Source organism: Leuresthes tenuis, unplaced genomic scaffold, assembly GCF_036924035.1.
Source record: "Leuresthes tenuis unplaced genomic scaffold, fLeuTen1.0.hap1 SCAF_23, whole genome shotgun sequence".
In the NCBI taxonomy this organism is placed as follows: domain Eukaryota; kingdom Metazoa; phylum Chordata; class Actinopteri; order Atheriniformes; family Atherinopsidae; genus Leuresthes; species Leuresthes tenuis.
Window position 1 is genome coordinate 8779152 of NW_027325377.1, and position 19234 is coordinate 8798385.

The 19234-nt window shown below is 38.2% G+C and overlaps 1 protein-coding gene across 3 annotated transcripts in view; it reads right to left on the bottom strand.

The window, feature by feature from the left end:
- Nucleotides 1-16199, bottom strand: part of arhgef39 (Rho guanine nucleotide exchange factor (GEF) 39) — a 61625-nt gene extending 45426 nt beyond the window's left edge. For all 3 annotated transcript variants that reach the window (XM_072377216.1, XM_072377215.1, XM_072377214.1), the window contains exons 1-3: nucleotides 16129-16199; nucleotides 13078-13249; nucleotides 5905-5999 (exon numbers count right to left, since the gene is read on the bottom strand). In XM_072377216.1, coding sequence (XP_072233317.1) covers nucleotides 5905-5999; nucleotides 13078-13227 — 245 coding nt within the window. In that variant the 5' untranslated portion in view covers nucleotides 13228-13249; nucleotides 16129-16199. The remainder of the gene's footprint in view (nucleotides 1-5904; nucleotides 6000-13077; nucleotides 13250-16128) is intronic.
- Between the last annotated feature and the right edge of the window lie 3035 nt (nucleotides 16200-19234).

The following is a 19234-nucleotide window of genomic DNA, read 5'->3' on the forward strand; positions in this document are numbered from 1 at the left end:
ACTTTTTCACAGCAATTAAATTGTCTGGCCATCAGCAGGAGGATGGGGATGACATTAGCATTCCATGCGTGTCACTTTAATCCACAGTAATTCCAAGCAGTTGCAACATTTACAATGTATACAATATCTACCAAACAATTTGGACCGAGGCACCCATTCATTTAGAGGAGAAATAAATAAGAAATACTGTTAACAAACAGCACATGCGGGTTTTAAACATGAATGACTAATCGACAAAATGAATAAATGTAATTCCATATTAATAATAAGACAATGCAATATAGAAACATTTTGTTTCTTTAATGAACAACAGGATGTAATTCATGCCGTGTTGACACACATCCTATATGATCATATCTAATCTATCTCAGAGTATTCTCTCCAATGGACTTCTGTCTTTTTTTCATAAGGCATAAACAGTCATAAGCAGAGGCACTATTTTTTACTAGACCTAGAACTCTAGAATACAGTTGGATGAGTCTGTTGCTGGTGCACTTCAATCAATGTAACTTAAATCATACTACAGGCCTGTGATTAAACCACTTTATACGATATCCAAACTGATAGAGAGCAGATAGTCTGACTTCCAGGCAAGTGCGTAACACTTTCTGGAAACAACAAGGCCTGTACCTTAGAGGTTCCTGGAGCTTTAACTTAGTTTCAAGTTTGTTCTATTTCCAAGGAGAAAAGGCATTAGGACATCATGTGAATATAATGTTATGTCCTCTGAAACATTGCTTCTAAAACACATTATTATTATATTAGTGTAGTTTGCAAGAGGTGAAGTAAAACTGGCATCTTCATATCTGGCATACTAAAGTCTTTAGTCTTTCTCTTTAGTCAACTTAGGCTTGCTGGCTTTTGTTTATAAGCAAGTTATGCTACCTTACAGCATTTAACACTTTACATCTCGATTAATTCATTTTCCTATCCAGCAATTGCAAGTTTATTGGTGTACTTAGCATTATTGTCCTATTGGAGGAACCAATTTGCCTCAGATTTGACTATAGAAAACTTCAGTATAATACAAGGTATTCATGGTCAGTTCAATGGCTGCAAGGTACCCAGGTGCTGTGGTTGCAAAACAAATCCAATTCATCACCTCTCCACCATTGTGTTTGACAGTTGGTATGATGCGTTTGTGCTAATATGTCGTGTTTGGTTTTCTTCAACCTAGTGCTGTGCATTGTGGCCAAAACTCTCCATTGTGGTGTTCAGTTTAGATTGGTGTGGTGCGGTTGGATTTGATTCAATTCAATAATACTTCACTAATTGGAAAATTATAGTGCTGTGGTATAAATTATTGTTATAGGTAAATACAAATCAGTTGACAAACTTTTGGAAAGTGTAGCAGAAACAGAGTAAATCTTCAGTGATGGACACAACTGTTGTTTCTGTAGCTTGGCAGCAACATAACTGATGAGGTCACACACAGCATTGGTAGGCAAATGTACTTGGTAAACAACAAAGACAGAAACTCACAGCCAGCAGATCTGGGATGCTGAGACACCGTTTCTCAGTGACATGTCCGAAAATATACCATATGTTGTTAAACAAGAACTGCAATCCTTATTACCTCTTTGTCTGCAGTTTCTCTCTGCCCGTGTAATCTGAGAGTTGAGTAGAGAGGTGTTGCGAGTTGTTTTGATAGCCATGTCACTGTGAAACTAATAATTTCACTTTCCCAAAATTCATGCTGCATCCTTGGTGGCGCTCCAAGCTCATTCATTTCATCTGTCAGGGATCTTACTTCTCCCGAGATGATCAAGGGGGGAAATGGTTTAAAATTCCTCCTCCTTTCTCTCTAGGTTGTTCCTGCTCTGTATCCAAGACATCTCTTCAACTTCAACTCTTCAAATTTGGGGTCTTATTGTATCAAGATCTATCAGTTAGTCTACATGCAAACAACTTCCTGTTTGCAAGGTTACGTATAATAACAGAGGGAAAAAAATAAATTAAAATCAACTGTATTTTGACAGAAAAAAAAAAATCTCAAGAATATACAAAGAAAGAGAAATTGAATTAAACAAAGCTGCTGTGGCAGTTTGTCATTAGTGAGAGATGCAACATTGCAAACCTAAGCATTTTTATTTATTTATTAAAATAAAGATAAGGGGTTTTTCCTGGCAACCTTCCAAAACAAGCCATAGGAAGTCCTATGGCATGATTTGGATGCTTTCTGGTTTATCTGTAGAGTTAAAATGATGTATTATCACCTTAAACATCACCCAGGAAGAAACGTCTGGCAGAACCAGACTCAGGAAGGGTGGCCATCCGCCTCGACCAGCTGGGATTTGAGAGGACAGAAAATAGGGGGCAGCAAAAACATGGTTTTGGTTGAGAAGGCAAGTTGACCCTTTTCAGCTTCCCTAAAGACCCAGCAATCTGTGGATGTGGTTTCTTTCTCCTGGCCAGCAACACAGTGGGGAAAAGGTTTAAACTTGACTGAAGCTGAAGGTTCTAAGGTAAATCTGAACTGCAAGCGGTGTGTGAAACATTTTCCAACTACCTGTGTTGTGTTGGCATGAGACGTATGAATGCATTTTCGTACAGATATCATGGCTACACTGAGTGAAAAGGCAGCTATGGTGGTAATGGTACTTTGAGTTCATACATTTTTAAACAAGGCAATGAAAGTTTCCATTCATTCCTCTTCTACAACCGCTCAGGAACACAGTTACTCGCTCAAACAGCTGCACAATTGGCGGTACAGAGCTCACATTGATATTCAGAATCCGATTCTGGCTCAAACAGGTACAGCTGGATCTCATGTGTTGTCATGCTTGAGCGTGTAACATGTTTTTTTCTCGTTTTTGTGTTGTCGAAGCTTCCTACAACTGAATTAGTGGCAACTAGAGTAATGTGCGTCCACAAGTCACCCCCCTTGCATGAATTCAGCCAATCAGAAGACACTTTAGCCAGATCCACTCATTCTCAGGCGGAAGCTTACCTCAAAAGAAAGCTCTCTTTCATTCTGAACAAATTCTAAACTACACGAAGTTATGATGTGTGCAAACCTTATCTACATTTACCCAAGATTAAGAATTAAATGACTGGAAAATTATTGTCCACCTTAAAACCGACTATGCTAACTGAGCCCTGTAGAGCTTTACATTTAGCTCTTTTTTTTTTCCCCCACAATCTTTCCAATGGTCTTGCCATGGTCTGGTCTTGGACTTAGCTGAGCGTCAACAGCAAAATAGCACTGCAGGGGATTGTACTCTCACAATTACTCAACACTTTGTACACCTCAAACTTTTACAATTTGTTGTGAAGTGAGTCATCTCATCTTCCACATAAATAAAGAAGATGATTGTGGATTTTAGTAGGACTAAGAACAAGCTAAGTGCCATTTCCATCTTGCGAGAACAACAGATACCTTGGTGTTTATAAGGAAAAGCTGTGAAGCCGTCTACAAGAAAGGACAGAGACTACTTTTTAAAATAGCCAAGGTTTTTTTAAAGCATACAGCAAGATATTATCTTCAACAAGTTTGAGGTGAAAATTGCCATTTTTGTTTCAGTTATTCATTAAGATAGTAGCGTTAGTGCTAGTAAAACAAACAGTTTCACTCAACAAACTGATAAAGAAGGCTGGCTCTGTGCAAGGGACTACCCTGGAATCCTTGGAGCTAGTTGTAGAAATAAGACATAGCCCATAATGGACAATACTGCCCACCTTCTAAACAACATATTGATAAAGACTATGCTTCAGCTCTACCGCAGTAACAACCTTTGTATTGAACACCATAAGTTATCATAGCTAAAGAGATGTGAATAAAAAAAAATTACAACATACTGTATGTAAAATGTTTTAATATTGAAGCACACAAACATACTTTATTCATGGCAGAGGTCCCCAGTTGTACATCTTGTACCTAACATGCAACCACGTGTGAACACACACTCATACCCACAGTCAATTTAGAAATAACCAATTAACCAAATGCTTGTAAGTATGTGAAAGGAAGCCAAAGTAGCTGCAGAAAACTCATAGGCACAGGGAAAATATGCTCCATACAAAAAGATCTGTGCCAAGATTTAAACCAGGACCCTTCTCGCTGTGAGATGACAGTGATAAGGCTTAAACAAGGCTCTGACAAAAATATTTGTGTATGAAAAGATAACAGCTGCTATGTGCAAAACAGTCTTTGCTATGTGTTGACACAACTGGGTGATATACAAATGTGTGTTACAGCTACTCAAAACAGAGCAGAAGACAACAAATCATCTGTTGACCAGTCAGAAATAGACCAAAAGTCAATTTAAAATCAGTTTGGACATTCAATATGCATTTGTGCCACTAAGAAAGGGGGATTAGGTCGGTTTGATGCCCAGCATTCATTTAACCAAGGCAGCAAAACTGGTGTATAAAGCATTAGCAAGCCTTTTACAACGACTTTCACAATAAAAAGTTAACTCTGATGGGAGTCACCAAAAGATCCATCTTTAAGAGTCAATTATCTTCACTGTTATGATCTCCTGATTTATATATAGTGTTATGACTGAATTACTCCTGATATCATCACACACATATGGAGTGTACACCAAACATCAGAGAGGAATGAAGAGAAAGTATCGGAAAATATTTTATCAATCACAAAGTAGTGGCAAATCAGTTAGTAAGATGCTTTTCTCAATGGACCATTTTCAAAAGAAGAGATTGTCTTTATGTTTCAAGCATTGATTAAATAGCGAGCTCATAATGAAGATGTACAGGAGCCGTGGTACCATTCATCGAATACATCAGATTGTTTAATCTATAATTCAATCCTCATTGCAGCACTCAAAAGGGAAGCTTGTCAGTCAGAGGATGAGGGCTTAAGGGAACCAGTTAAACAGAGTTTGTTGCCATGGTACAGGAAAAAATTGTGTTAAGTTTTTAACACGTAGTGTTTTCCTTGGTGGCCGAAAAGTTCAAGTTTAGTCTCATCTGACCAGAGCACCTTTCTCCACACATTTGGGGAGTCGCCCACATGCCTTTTGGCAAACTGAAAACGTGCCTTCTTATTTATAACACTAAGTAATCTTCCATAAAGCCCAGCTCTATGGAGTGTACAGCTTATTGTGGTCATTTCATCAACTTACGGCTATTTTGTGCAGATCCATCACATAAAATAAGATGTAGAAACATTTAAATTACAGGTTGGAACAAAATAGGTAAAAAGCCATGGGGGGGTGAATACTTTTGCAAGGCACTGTATGATACATGATTATGACATGTAGCAGCTCTAATCTGACAGCCTGGGAGACACTTTCTGGGATAACTTTCGGTCACCTCAAACTTGGCACCAAACTTGGATGCCATTTGCGTACATGCACCATGTCTCCTGCTCTGCTCACAACCTCCCAAGGCAAGTATTGAACACAATGCATTCAAAGTGAAGGCCCCTATCTAACTTGTCAATACTAACATTGTCTAACATTGCAATTGTCTAGCGAATTGCATGCAATGTCTAAATTTCTTGTATTCTTATTACATTTTGGTTGTTTTTCCAAAGTACCAACTTTTGATTATGCATCAGCCTCGGCTTTATCAAACATCAAACATCTTAAATATCAGGATCAATGTGACATCTAGGCATGTGTTGTGTTGTCAAACAGGCTGAAAAAGATCATGACAATTTCATAGCAGAAATAATGGTCCTAAATTTTAATTTTACCTGTGATAATCACACCTGGCTATTTGTAATGTATTCGACGGGGAACAGAATACTTCTAAAGTGCAACATAAAGACAAGAACCCCTGCTGGTCATGTTGATAAGGACTATGCATTTGTAAAATAGGCATTTATCTAGACTGTATTTTTACAGAAGAAACAAACTAATAATTCCCTCCTCCTCGTGTAGTCCCTCACAATTATCTTCATGGCACCGTTCTTTAAATTATTCAAAGAATACTTACTGGTTTACTGAATGAATGTCTTTCATTGAACTGAAGATGCCTTCTCTAATGTCCTGCCGCAGGGTTCCTTTGGCCTTCAAGATCTCCACAAAGAACTGTGAAAAACAACAGTGGAAAATAAGAAATCGGGACGTTGTGTCTCAGCATTCTTACCAATAAGCTGGAGCAGTGGTCTGATACTACACACTTTTTATGGATGAAAACAGTCCTAATAAAGGGTTAATGATGTTGATGTTTTAATTACCCTCAACACTGAGAACTAAAGTGCCCGTGCCAAAAAAAGTCCCCACCTGGATTTAACTAAAGAAATAGACAAGTGCCTCCCATTGGATAATTACTGCATGGACAATTATGTTTCAGATGGCAACAAGTTATTTAACCCTAACTGATGCAGTGAGTAGCTTCTGATTTCTACACGCACAATGGGAAAGGAACTCAAGGGGCCTTAAAAAAAAGCCACTTATCAGTGAGGCTAATCAGAAAAAAAGTTTTCAATTTGCTAGGGAGCATAAAGATTGGACTCTGGAGCAATAGAAGGTCATGTGGCCTGATGAGTCCAGATTTACCACCTAAAGAGTGATGGGCACATTAGGGTAAGAAGAGAGCCAGATGAAGTTATGCACCCATCATGCCTAATGCCGACCATACGAGCCTGTGGGGGCAGTGCTATAATCTGGGATTGCTGCGGTTGGTCAGGTGTAGGTTCAGCAATGTTATATGACCAAATAATGAGGTCAGCTGACTACTTGAATATACCAGATCATTCTATTTGTGGATTCTTCCCTGATGGTACAGGCATATTCCAAGATGACAATGAATCGGGTTAAATTATTAAAAGAGTGGTTCAGGGAGCATGAGACATCATTTTCAGACGTGGATGGGCCACCACAGAGTCCAGACCTTAACCCCATTGAGGATCTTTGTGTTGAGGAAGACTTTGCGCAGCAGTCCAACTCTCCCAACATCACTACAAGATCTTGGCAAAAAATGAATGCAACTCTGGATGGAAATAAATGTTGTGACATTGCAGAAGCTTCTCGAAACGATGCCACAGCGAATGTGTGACGCGATTCAACGAAATTTCAAGTGTTTGACTTACTTTTTTTTGGGACGTTCAGGGTACATCATCAACATCTGAATGCAAAACAAACAAAACCAAGAACGAAAGACTAACCGCTGAGTTGTTGATGCTGGTAGCTTAGCTTTAATGATAAGACAGGGTACAATAAAATAGCTTATATAAAGAACAAATACAGAGAGATATTGCTGGACCACCCTACTGACAGAAAAAAGCAACAAGCTCATTTCAAGTCCTCTAAAGTGAAAATAAAAAAATTTATTAAAGATGCGTCGGTCATATGAGCTCAAAATGAATTGAAATTGGAGTAAAGAAGTAACAGTAATAACCTTATGTAAGAACCTGATTCATTTAAAACCCTAAATAACTGTTGGGATGTTTTTGTAGCAAAAGATAGGAAGTCTTTTGTATGACTGCATGTGATGTTATATCCAACCCAAGCCTGTGAGGAAATCTCCATTCAAAATCTAAACTGTGTCACCTCATATCCTGTGAAGAAAATACAATGTTAAAGAACAGTTATTTCATTTGAATATTTAAATATGGCAATGCAGGGCTCCACACCGCAGCAATTTAATTGCATTGTGTAATCATTTTTAGTATCTACAGTCAGCAAGCTCTCTCACCGTCTTTTGGTCCCATTGACTATAGGTTAATGTTTCAAAAGGAAAGCTAATTCAGAAACTCCAGTGAAACTACATTCCCAGATTTCTGATGATGAGAACAAGTTGACAACTGTTTTGTGAACCGATTGTGAAATTGTGGGCTCTTTCTTTAGTATCAGTGATATAAACAATGGAAAATAAGAATGTAACAGAACAGTTACTATTCCAGCCTTTTATCGCACTGAATACGCACAAATTCTTTTAAAAGAATGTGTCAACCAACCATTTTTATAACCAGTCACATGACAAATAACAATTTCAAATTGGTCCATCTAAATGTTCTTGTGAAAATGAATCGTCTGTTGTGGAATTAGGTTGACAACTATCGGGTCTTTGATGAAGCCAACACTGCAGGCTAATCCTGTCAATTTCAGGATAAAGTCAATGCAACATCAGATCAACGTCAGCCACTACCACTGACCGAGCTACCCATCTTGTTCGGTAGGGGGCAGTGTGCACATCTGCATTGCATTACATTACATTGCAAATGTGCCGGGAAATTGACTGAATTGTCGGGTCTGTAGAGGACACATCACAGATCATGTCGCGCCCTCAAATTGTGCAAACACTGAGAATTAGCTGAGCAGGTAGCCATAGTAAACCTCTGTTCCGTCCTGGAACGGCTGGATGCTGTGGAGCCTCAAATGGGAAGAGGACGACCAACCATCAACATCCGTTCGAGACCATTGAAAGCTATTTATTAAATGGTTTAAAAATAAAGGAAATAGCAAAACTGTTCGGCATAGGCCACCAGATCATCCGTCGGGGGATGCAAAGCGATGGATTGAGGTAACAGACTCCTTATTACTATTATTTGTAAAGGGACCGTGTTCACAACTAAACATATTTGCTGCCATTTGATGCTTTGTGCCAAAGTTATAACCTGATCATTGTTGATGTGACTGCCACTAAAAATAACTTAGAACGTAGATCAGCGGCTCCCAAAATAAACGATCATGGTGGTGAAGGCATCTACCTCCATTTTCTGGAGCTTCTCATAAAACACTACATGCTTGTGTGCAGAGAAGAAATCAAAGAACATGAACCTCAGAGTGCTGCCTGCCTCTTCCAGATAAGTGTGGGTTCACTGAAGCAGGTAGATGATAGCATCTCTAACCCCTAACCAAATTGTAGCCAGTCCTGAAAGTGCTTACTTAGGTGAGCCAATAACAGTCTCTCAAGGGCTGTCATGATGTGGGATATTAGGGCAACTGGTCTGTAGTCACTCTGGACAGATGAGACTTTTTAGGTACTGGAACAAAGTAGGATGTCTTCCACAGCACTGGAAATCTCACCTGGCTAAGGTTAAAGAGATGTTGTAGAATCCCACTATTCTGCTCAGGACACTGGGGCTGACACCATCTAGACATACTGTCTTGTTGAGGTCTCTCCAGCTGCCCTGGACTGACTGGTAGAGACAGACAGCCTGGTAGGCCTGAAGCTCAGGGTGAAGAGCAGTCACCAATCAGATGGTTGGTGGTACTACTCTCAGCTACCCTGGGCCACGTGTAGAAGCATTCTTGGGTAAGACATTATCTCCCCTGCTGCCTACCGATACAAACGTTGCCTACACAATGCATCCATGAATGCGTAGCCTGTAAAGCCTCCTGAGACCAAGTATGTACTATGACAGGTTGTTGCTCAACTATCAGTGTATAGCTAGAGGTGAGGAGAACCAGATTGTGGTCAGATTTTCCTAATGGAGGCAGAGCATAGAATCTGTATGCATATTTCACGTTTGCAAAGAATATGTCAAACTTTTTATTTTCTCTGGTGGAGAAGTTGACAGACTGTAGATAGGTTGGAATAAAAAAAGAAGGCAACATGGTTGAAATTCCCAGAGAACACCATGAATGCTTTGGGATGTTGTGTCTGTAGCCGGGTCTCAACTGCACTAATGACGTCACAGAAAGTGGCAACAAACGCGTCAATACATACACTGCCTATGCTACTAGAAGAACACAGGTGAACTTTCTGGACAGATATGGACAGTGATTATGTTTTGGGAGAAGCTAGACCTCATAATAGGACCTGGTTTCTTTGTTCGAGGTGTTACTTCGGATGAATGCTAGCTGTATGATTTGGTGTACACCGTATTAAAGAATATTCTCTAGTAAAGACTCTTGCTTTCATTATCATTGATTCCAGCCTCATCTATTTTGACTCTTGGTCCTGATGAGAACAGAACGGCTGCCCAGGAAACCCTCCTTAGAGACAGATATGGACAGATTATCTCCTTCACAGTGACATGACCAGAATTACATCAGCTGTATAGTGCTCAACAAGCACTATAACACATCCGCTTTTGCTTTAGCTGCTGCTTTTGATGTCTTGGTCTGCCTATCCAGACTGACAAAATTGGTAGAAAGAAGCTGGACTCTGGTATGTGCTGCTGTGGCAATGTCTCAGGGAAACACATTGCACTACATTTTCAGTGCCCTTGCTGTGTCCTTGTTAGAGCGCCAAGCTTGTCCCTTTTATCTGCTAGTGATGTCAAATTCCCCATTCCCTCAAGGCAAGAGATGGTTTAAACTTCCTCTACCAACTTTTCCATCTTGCTCCTGCTCAACAGCCACTACGTTTTCTCTTACTCATCTGGCATTTGGGATCTTTTTTCAGGAGTTAGTTTGCAATTCAAAGCTCAATCAGCTACTCCCATTTGTGAACAAGTCTTCCATTGTCATGGTAATATATAACAGAAAAGTGACGAATCATTCAATCACTCAAAAAGCACAGTTTCTAAACTAGTGCAGAAAAAAATCTCTTAAGAATAAAGCTTTGTGGGGAGAACAAAAACATTTAAATAAAAAGAGCAGCAGTCATGGACTGTGGATAATTGGTTGAAAGATATATTGAATGATGAATCACTAATCTGCCGTGGATAAGGATATGATGCTGGAACATTTGTTCACTGCAAGACCAATGAATGAGTGATGCTAAGGTATTTTTTAAGATAATGCATTTTGCCACAAAGCAAAGAGCGTTCCAACTTTTCTTCAGGAAAAACATCAACTGAATGACATGGCCAGCCTCTGTATCTCTAGTCGAATGAAAAATAAGAATTTATAGTGTAAATGAAAAAAAAGGTCAATGACAGTTCCGTCATGCAACTAAGACAAATATATGCCCTATAGCCCCCCCCCCCATGTTCCTTCTAAACAAGAAACATCTGTAAATCACAAATACAGCATGAAACATACCTACAAGAAAATCTGACCTCTAATCTGAAGTTAGATATTATCAATGCACCATCAGCACAGCACTGGCAGCAGCCATTACACAAATAAATATGTATCATATAAAATATTGTCAATTTAAGCAATAGCCCATAACTCTAAAAACATAACCTAAAATAACTCTGGAACCAGACTCCCTGTAATAGTAGCTTAGCTCTTGCTTAAAATAATATCATTATTATTTTACAAATTGTGTCATGCACTCACAACCGACTAGACAAGCATGGCTAGGCCTTGAGATTGAGCTGTATCTGACTTGTCCATTGATATAATAAAGTCAAGCAATGAGAGAAATGTGGTAAACGAATACTATACTGACAAATAAATAACATTAAGTGTTATTTATCATAAAACACTGGTTCAAGTAGAAATGTGCTGTTAGGATAGTGTTGTCATAGAAATACAAAGTGCACCCGCATCAGAGCTCATTTTGTTTTTAAAGAAGCACTGGTGTCACAAGCACCTGCACTGGGGCAGGAGGGAGGAGCTGCCTGCTGTAGTTTAGCACATTTGTGACAGTAATTGTCCGTGTGAAACATAGTGGCCTCTAAGCAGAACATATTTGTGTGGATTAAACAAAGCTACTAAGTAAGGATTTTTTTCAAAATCAATTTACTCAAGGAATTGTTTCAGCCCTAAAATCAATGGATGAAAAAGGAGTGGCTGTGCTGTCTCTCTGTGCGATTTTGACCAAGCATGATACGGGCATTTTATTATGGACCTCAGGAACCTGTGTCAGCTTGTGAAGAAAGGACATGCCTCCTTTAAAATCCATCCAAGCGGTAGTCCTAAATCTTGTACTGGTGCTCCAACTTTAAGCTAGGCGCAGCAGTGCTGCCGGTGGAAAAGGCTAGTCTGAAGACTACCCATGGTATATCAAAAGTAAACCAAAAATTCCTTAACAACCATTTGGAGTAAATGCGTTTGATCTCTTTAAAAAGGTAAATAAACAATCTAAACTTTTGTTCAAGTCCAAATCTTTTTGTTTCAAGTAAAGACACTTTTTGAAATCAATTAAACATTCCACCAATTTTTCAATTAACAGGAAAAAAATTTTTTTTTAAATAGTTTAAAGACTATTTGAAAAGTTGAAAATCACTGCCCATCTCTAGTCAGCACCAATTTTAGTAAGAAATTTTAAAAAATGAATAAGCAGAGGCAGCTGAAATCTCCGTAACAATAATTACAGCCTCCCATATCATTTAGGAGGAGCTGTCTTCTATTCAATTCAAGGGTAACTACTAATTGTACTAAAAAAACATGTTTAAGGTATACATTTTGAGACATTTCTGTGAGTCTGCACAGAAATGTCTCAAAATGTATACCCGTTGTTGGCAGTTTGACTATGCATGTTTAAATCTAACTAACAAAATCATGTTAGTCCATCCAGAACTAGACTCTTAACATGCATGCAAACATGTTAGTCCGACCGAAATCATAAAATCAAGCTTCTCAAACCTGGAATAACACACCCAGATACTGCAGGTAGGTTTGAGTGAATCTTGTACGTATACACTCCAGTAGGCTCAGTTGGCCCATGGAGCTGGCACAGGCTGTAAAGTTCCATCTTTTTGTAAAATTTGCGAAGTGTAGTTGCATATTAAGACCTAATTCCTAATAAATCTGCTCTCATTAGCATGTTTTTCTTCTTCTTTTTTCCCCTGAATGCCAAACGTGTCGGAAATTCTGATTGAAAATCAGTCCATCGAGTCTTTGTCAACTCACAGCCTTTGTCAACTGACAGCCACTTAAGGCATTTCCCAGCTGTCGCTCTGCTTGAATTGAATCTTGATTCTATCACCGCAGCATCATCTGACATAATCACCAGTCTACTAACTTAGAGACAACATCTCTGCAGTAAGTATTACTATGTACACTGATCTCCAACAAAGAACGTCAGAAACAACAGAATATCTTCAACGTGTACTCGCAATATTCATGGAGGAAACAGGCTGACTTATTAGTCTGTTGATTACTAATGCTTAGCTTATGAATTTAGCAAGGAAGCTAAATTATCATTTATTCAGTGGTTACCATAACATTTTGTTGTGTGAAAAAGAATCCCAGGCTACACTAAAGCAGGTATTGAGTGGATTCTTTCAACCTGTCCAACATTGATCAAAACATGCACCAACCTAATTTTGATCTATTTCTAGTTACACCTCAAAGCATTCCTGATTGTGACAATACATACTGTGGTTACAAGTTGCAGCTGTTGGCAATAGCGTTGCTCTGTCAGTACCATCTCCTTGGCAGTTCGACTGCGTTTCCTCTCCCAGCGATCTCTCTGTTCCTGGATACTGTTGCACCCAGGGGGAATGGAAGGATGAGGGGAGAAACTCATGTTGATGGTGATGAGGAAAACACTGCAGAAACACAATCAGAGCAGGTTAGTAAGACCCACGAGCATCACAATAGAAGACCACTTCAAGATGCCAAATACGATGCACGATGCGTGCACGGTTACATTTTTTGTTCTGCCTCTGTCCAGATATAGGAAATTGAAAAACAAAACAAAATAAACAAACATAAATAAGCTCACAGGAAACATATCCAAAAGTACACTGAAACTATTTCTGTTCTAACTCTTACTCCTGTAAAAACACTGACAATAAAGAAAATCCTTCTCTCTTTTTCCATGTACTTTCAACGCTCTTTTGACACAAAAGAATAATAAGTTCTGCACAACAAAAACGTGTTTCCATGTCATTCACTAGATTTGCAACATTTACTGCAAGCACTGGCACTGCTGCTAAGTTTAGGGTTCCTGGAACAGCGATTTTCCTGTAAGGCATTAGTCAGAAAACGGCAGTCCCATGTCACCCATTATACATTTGGCCAAGTCAAAACAATCAATGGTGGTATATTGCTGTGAAGGTATCAGGTAAATGATCTGTTTATTAGTATTTATCTTCTTCTTTTTTTTTCAAAAAGACCCTATAAAATCAAATTAATTTATTTTTTTTTTTGCACGATACAATACCTATAGAACAGTTTCTGTCCCAATATTCTTGAGGATATTTTAGAGTTTGTCGTTTTCCTGATAAACAACCCAAAACATTGATGACTTGGCCTGTACCTATACCAACTTTGTGTCCATTCAATTTGAAATGCTATTGATCTTCCATCAGTCATTTGGTCAATCCGACTTTAATTCAATGTCAATCAAACATTTTCATTGCGGTCAGACATCAATAATTCTACCAGACAACATTTAATATCCTTTCAGCTTCACCAACCACGGTGACCAGTGCTTAAAAATAGAGCCAACGTCATGACTTCCAGCTCAACATCACACGCTAAGGCACTGATCCCAATTGCATCCCACTGCCTGTGTGGGTGTAAGATAAATCACACTGAAAGGTTACATAATGTAATATACCGGAGTTAAGTAGTAGACTCATGTTCTCATACCCATATTAAAAAGCAGTGAGCCTAGATTTATGCACTTGTGTCCAGAAATGGTGCAAATTTCTGGCTAACCATAAACTATCTATTCAGCTACTTAGTTTCTATGGTCAGAGGAAGTAACAAAAAAAAAAAAAAAAAAACACTCAGTTGCACCTAAAATCGTTTTTTTTCCATTTTCTGACTGCCCATGATAAAGAAAATAAGGAAGTATAGCACTGTGCATTTATCATGACAAATCATCTAAATAGATGATGATGATCGGGTATGTTGAACGATTTAAAATTATACACAATTATATTGTGTGATGATGAAATTGATACATGTCCTTCTTTTTCCCAAGGTTGCATTCATCATTCACTCTACAAAAATCTACCATTTGCAATTTAAGGAAAGTAGCCAAACAAAAAAAGAAGAGAAAAACATCTAATAACAAGTTAGGACAAAGTAAAAAATAATAATAATAATAATCTCGACCTTGTGAAATACCTTAAAGTACAATAAAACTGATGGACGTTAAAGCGCTAGCTCCAAAACATCTCTCGCGCTTCATGAGAAATATTAACTTTCATGATCCATCCATTCATTATGAATACCCGCTTAATCCAATTCAGGGTCGTGGAGGGTTTGTGAGACTGAAAGGTCATGTGTCTGAGAAGGTGTTCAGCAGCACAGGAGCACCACAGGGAACTAAAGTCTTGTTGTTTCTTTTGTTCCAGTACAACTCCGATTAATGTCCTGTCTTATTCAGGGTAGCAGGGGGCTGGAACCTATCCCAGCTGTCATTTGGCAAGAAGCAGGGTACACCCTGTACAAATCAGCAGCCTATCGCAGGGTCACACAGAGAGAAACAAAACAACAACCATGTATGCTCACACTCATTCGTAGGGTCAATTTAGAATCATCCATTGATTTAAAGTGCATATTTCTTGGATTGTGGGAGGTAGTTGGTGTACCCACAGAGAACCCACGCATGCACGAGGAGAAAATGTGAACTCCACACAGAAAGGGCCCCCAGCCAGGAATCGAACCAGAAACCTTCTTGCTGTGAGGCAGCAAGAGTGCTTGTGTACATGTCGACTAGGCCTCGCTGTCAGCAGTTTAATTCACATGGACCAGCAAGAAATTATGCACAAAACACAGCTAGTCCTTCTCCTGCCTTCACCCAGACCTTAAAGAGGATAAATGAGTTCAAAGCCAACTCCTGACCAACGCATACCAATGCACCACTTAACTAAATTTCCTGTGAATTCTTAACACTAAACCAACAAACAAAGTTTGTTGTTTTAGATGACAAACAGACTGATAGAAACCAAAGCCTTGGTTTAAAGCATTGCCCATCTCAGTATCCAACAGCCACACCTCACAGACCAAACATAACCTCTCTGAAATCTAACAGAAATCGACTCAAGAGATAGAACGCTGCTTACCAGCTTAAGAAAATACCTAGTCTGATATTCATCAGTCACAAGATGGTCACAAGATAAGTGATTCAAAGTGTTTTTACATAAACGACAAGCAAAAAGGCTCGTCTTTCGGACAAACTAACACCGCTGCACCAGCTTATTGCGTACAGTAATATCGCAAAAGATATGAGAAAACTTTTGCATATTCTACAAACATTAACGCATCATACAAACATTTTTTCTCGGTAATTTCATATGGTTTGAGGAGACAACATATAAAGCCTCTGCAAAACTTTTTTTGAAGTAATGTCATTCATGACAGCGCAGTTTCGTGTGGAAAAAATAATTCAGTAGTGACGTAGTAACATGAAACAACGTAGTAACATGAAATATTTTTACATGGCTTTTATTTGAAGCGAAAAAAGGCTTACCTTTTAGCTTTAGGCAACGTCTCTACTTTTAACAAGGGCGCTCTTTTCAGGACTGAGCTTCTTCCTTCCGGAATATAATGTTGACGCGCGCGCTGATTGGTTGAGGAAGCAGGCTCCTTCAAGAGGAATTCAAACTGCGCCTTCCTGAAACTCAGGCAACGGCAACAGCGGGTGGAGTCAAAAGTTTCAGCAAAGTGAGATGGCTGTCAGCAGTTTTCGATCTGTTCTTAGTTTAAAACAAAGAAGAGAAAAAAAACTAAAAAATTCTATTCTATCCAGGCGATATATGATCAGTATTTACACACACACACACACACACATATATATAATATATATATAATATATATATATATATATATATATATATATATATATATATATATATATATATATATAAAACGAGCATCTCATCAATTTGCAGCTGTATACAATTCAACTGAGTAAGCCTCTATCAGACAAGCCAACATGACAGTTGTTCAAATACAAAGGAAATTCAGCATGATTCAATATGATCTCGGTGTATCTTGTGTTCTAAATCTAAATCAAATTAACTGTCTACACAAGATCATAATGATCATCAATGGTAATTTAGGGACAGGAATTTTTCTTATCAGCCCTTTGGTGTTGTTCACATTGAGCAACAAAACTGTATGTATGTGAGGAAGAAACAAAGTTTAAAAGAAGAAATTGCTTGAATATTTAAATCGAAATGGCATTTCTAGTTTTTGAAACAAGAGCCTTCTTCAACATATATTCTTAAAATCAAATGCAAAAATATTTAATTTCTCTTTGGGATAAATAAAGTTTTTTTTTCATTTCATTTTTCATTTAATTCATTTCATAAAACCAACTAATTTGAGTCCAGACCACATTGAAACATAGCTATTATGCTTAAATTAAGTTCCTTGAGGGGTACTAAAGTTCTTTTCCAGGTTTGCTTTTCATGTGACCTAAAAGGACTCGGTATGATAGAAGCTTATTGAATGCCGAAGAATGAAATAGCAAAGTCTGTGTTTGTCACAACTGATTGAGGACAGGCAGAAGGCCTGAGAGGCTTTAAATGACTATAGTCAAGCAGGATAAGCAAGAAACAAAAAGAAAGTAAAATAACTAACAAACAAAACTAAGAGGTCTGGCTTGCTGGCTGACAAGAGTTACCAACAGAAAATGGCAATGAACTGGCAAGGAGCAAAGAAAGAAAACAGAAAATATACTGAGGGATAATTACTAATGTGGAAGGGAGGAACAGGAAGTCCAGAACTTAGAGCAGGCAAATGGGGTGGAGTTAATAAAAGGCTCATTTGGGCCTTTCTTCCTGCACTGACACACCTGGGAGCAGCTGAGCTGAGGCCTTTGTTTGAAGCTGAGTTGGTAGGCTCCACTTTTTAGATGTTTGAAAGCATGATTTTAATATTACTTGATCACTAGAGAATAACCATTTGGCTGTTTATTTGTAGTATGAATTGTTTGTAGGCATTCTGTGTTGGGAGGTGACTGATCTATTGAATGGTTGTTTAAAGACATCAGCCAAGAAGGAGGTACGCTTAAGCAGTGCTGAGATATTTTAAAATAGATTTTATTCTTTCTACAACAAAACTAACATGATTATCTCTGAATGTTGCCCCCAGTCACCTGCCTGCCCAACTGGAATGAAGGCTTATGTTCCAGTGTGAAAGGTTTTCAATGGAGATGTGTCTAAAAAAGCCAACCACTGTTTTTCCCAGTTTTATTTGAGTTTGTTTTTAATTTATCATTTGAGCAGGTTATTTTTTTTGCGGTGTTTTCTGCCATATTTAAGGGGGGAGACTGCGTAGCAGTGCAGCCATTTGCATGTGTGCTTTATTGTGTGGTTTGTCACTTTAAGATTGCAGTGAATAGGTAAATTGAGTGTGTAGTGGTATTTCAGTCATAAATTGTCATGTTTGTGATGTTTTATCTTGCTGTGCATAACTTCAGAAGCCTCCCCCCGATCGTGCAGTCTAGTCCCAGGGTTGTTTTCTTTTTAACCATCTCATGTTTGGTTTGATTGTATTTTTTTGTCTTTTTATAATTTACTCACTCTAGAGGTTAGTATTTTATCAAAAAATATATTGTTAATAAAATTTATATTTTTTGTATAGCAGTCTCTGGTTCCAGTTTATTCTGGGTCTGTGCAGTTAATATCACTTGGTCACACTAAATTGAACAGCAGTTTAGGCAATCAGCAACAGAAAACCAGATGTGAAACAGGACATCAACTTATCAGCGACACTTCTAAAAAGCAAGAATGAAATTGATGACATAAAGGAAACCCAGAACAAAGGAAAACCAAGAAAAACCTACAGATCATGACAAATCTAAGATAGTTTTATTCAGTTTTTCTTTTACTCCATTGTTAAGGTAGATTTAGCTGTAAACATGTAAGTTGATTATCGTAAATATATACCTTATGATTGAATGTGCAAAAAGTGGTGGGGGATGGTGCACTGGTTAATATAACTGTAGTTCCGGAAAAATGTGCAGGGAGACTTTTCAGTTTATTTTAGAAAATGTCAAGTTATGGCTTCAGTAAGCAAGACATTACACACAAAGCTGTAACTTAAAACTCATGAGGACTATGAAAAACCAAACTGTCCTGAGCTGCAGTTCATGGTGTCTGCTGTGCCAAAGAACAGCAAGAACACTGACTTCTAGTGGTGATAGAGGCTTAACAGGACAAGACTAAGGGAATTTCTAAAAAACAAGAACAAAAAATCTTAATATGATACATTTACTTCAGTAGAAATAACTATTTCCTCATTCATTTGCAAGATAGCCTGTTTAAACTATTCAAACCAAATTAGCACTCACAGGCATTCAGCTATACACATTTACTTTTTAATAAAAAAAATAAAAATCTTCACAAAGGTTACTAATGTGCAAAATCAATTTGCTAGCAAATGTCAGTTCCACTCTGAAAAGGATTTGATAGTAGGGTTGCTCCTTGGAAAACATTTTGATTACAGACAAACAACTCCTGTTGGACAGTAATGCTATCTAGTCAAGCTGTCAGAGTTGAAAATTATAGTTCTGCTCTTTTAATTAATATAGAGCATGGTCTATAAAAAAAAAACAGAGTGCCAGTCGC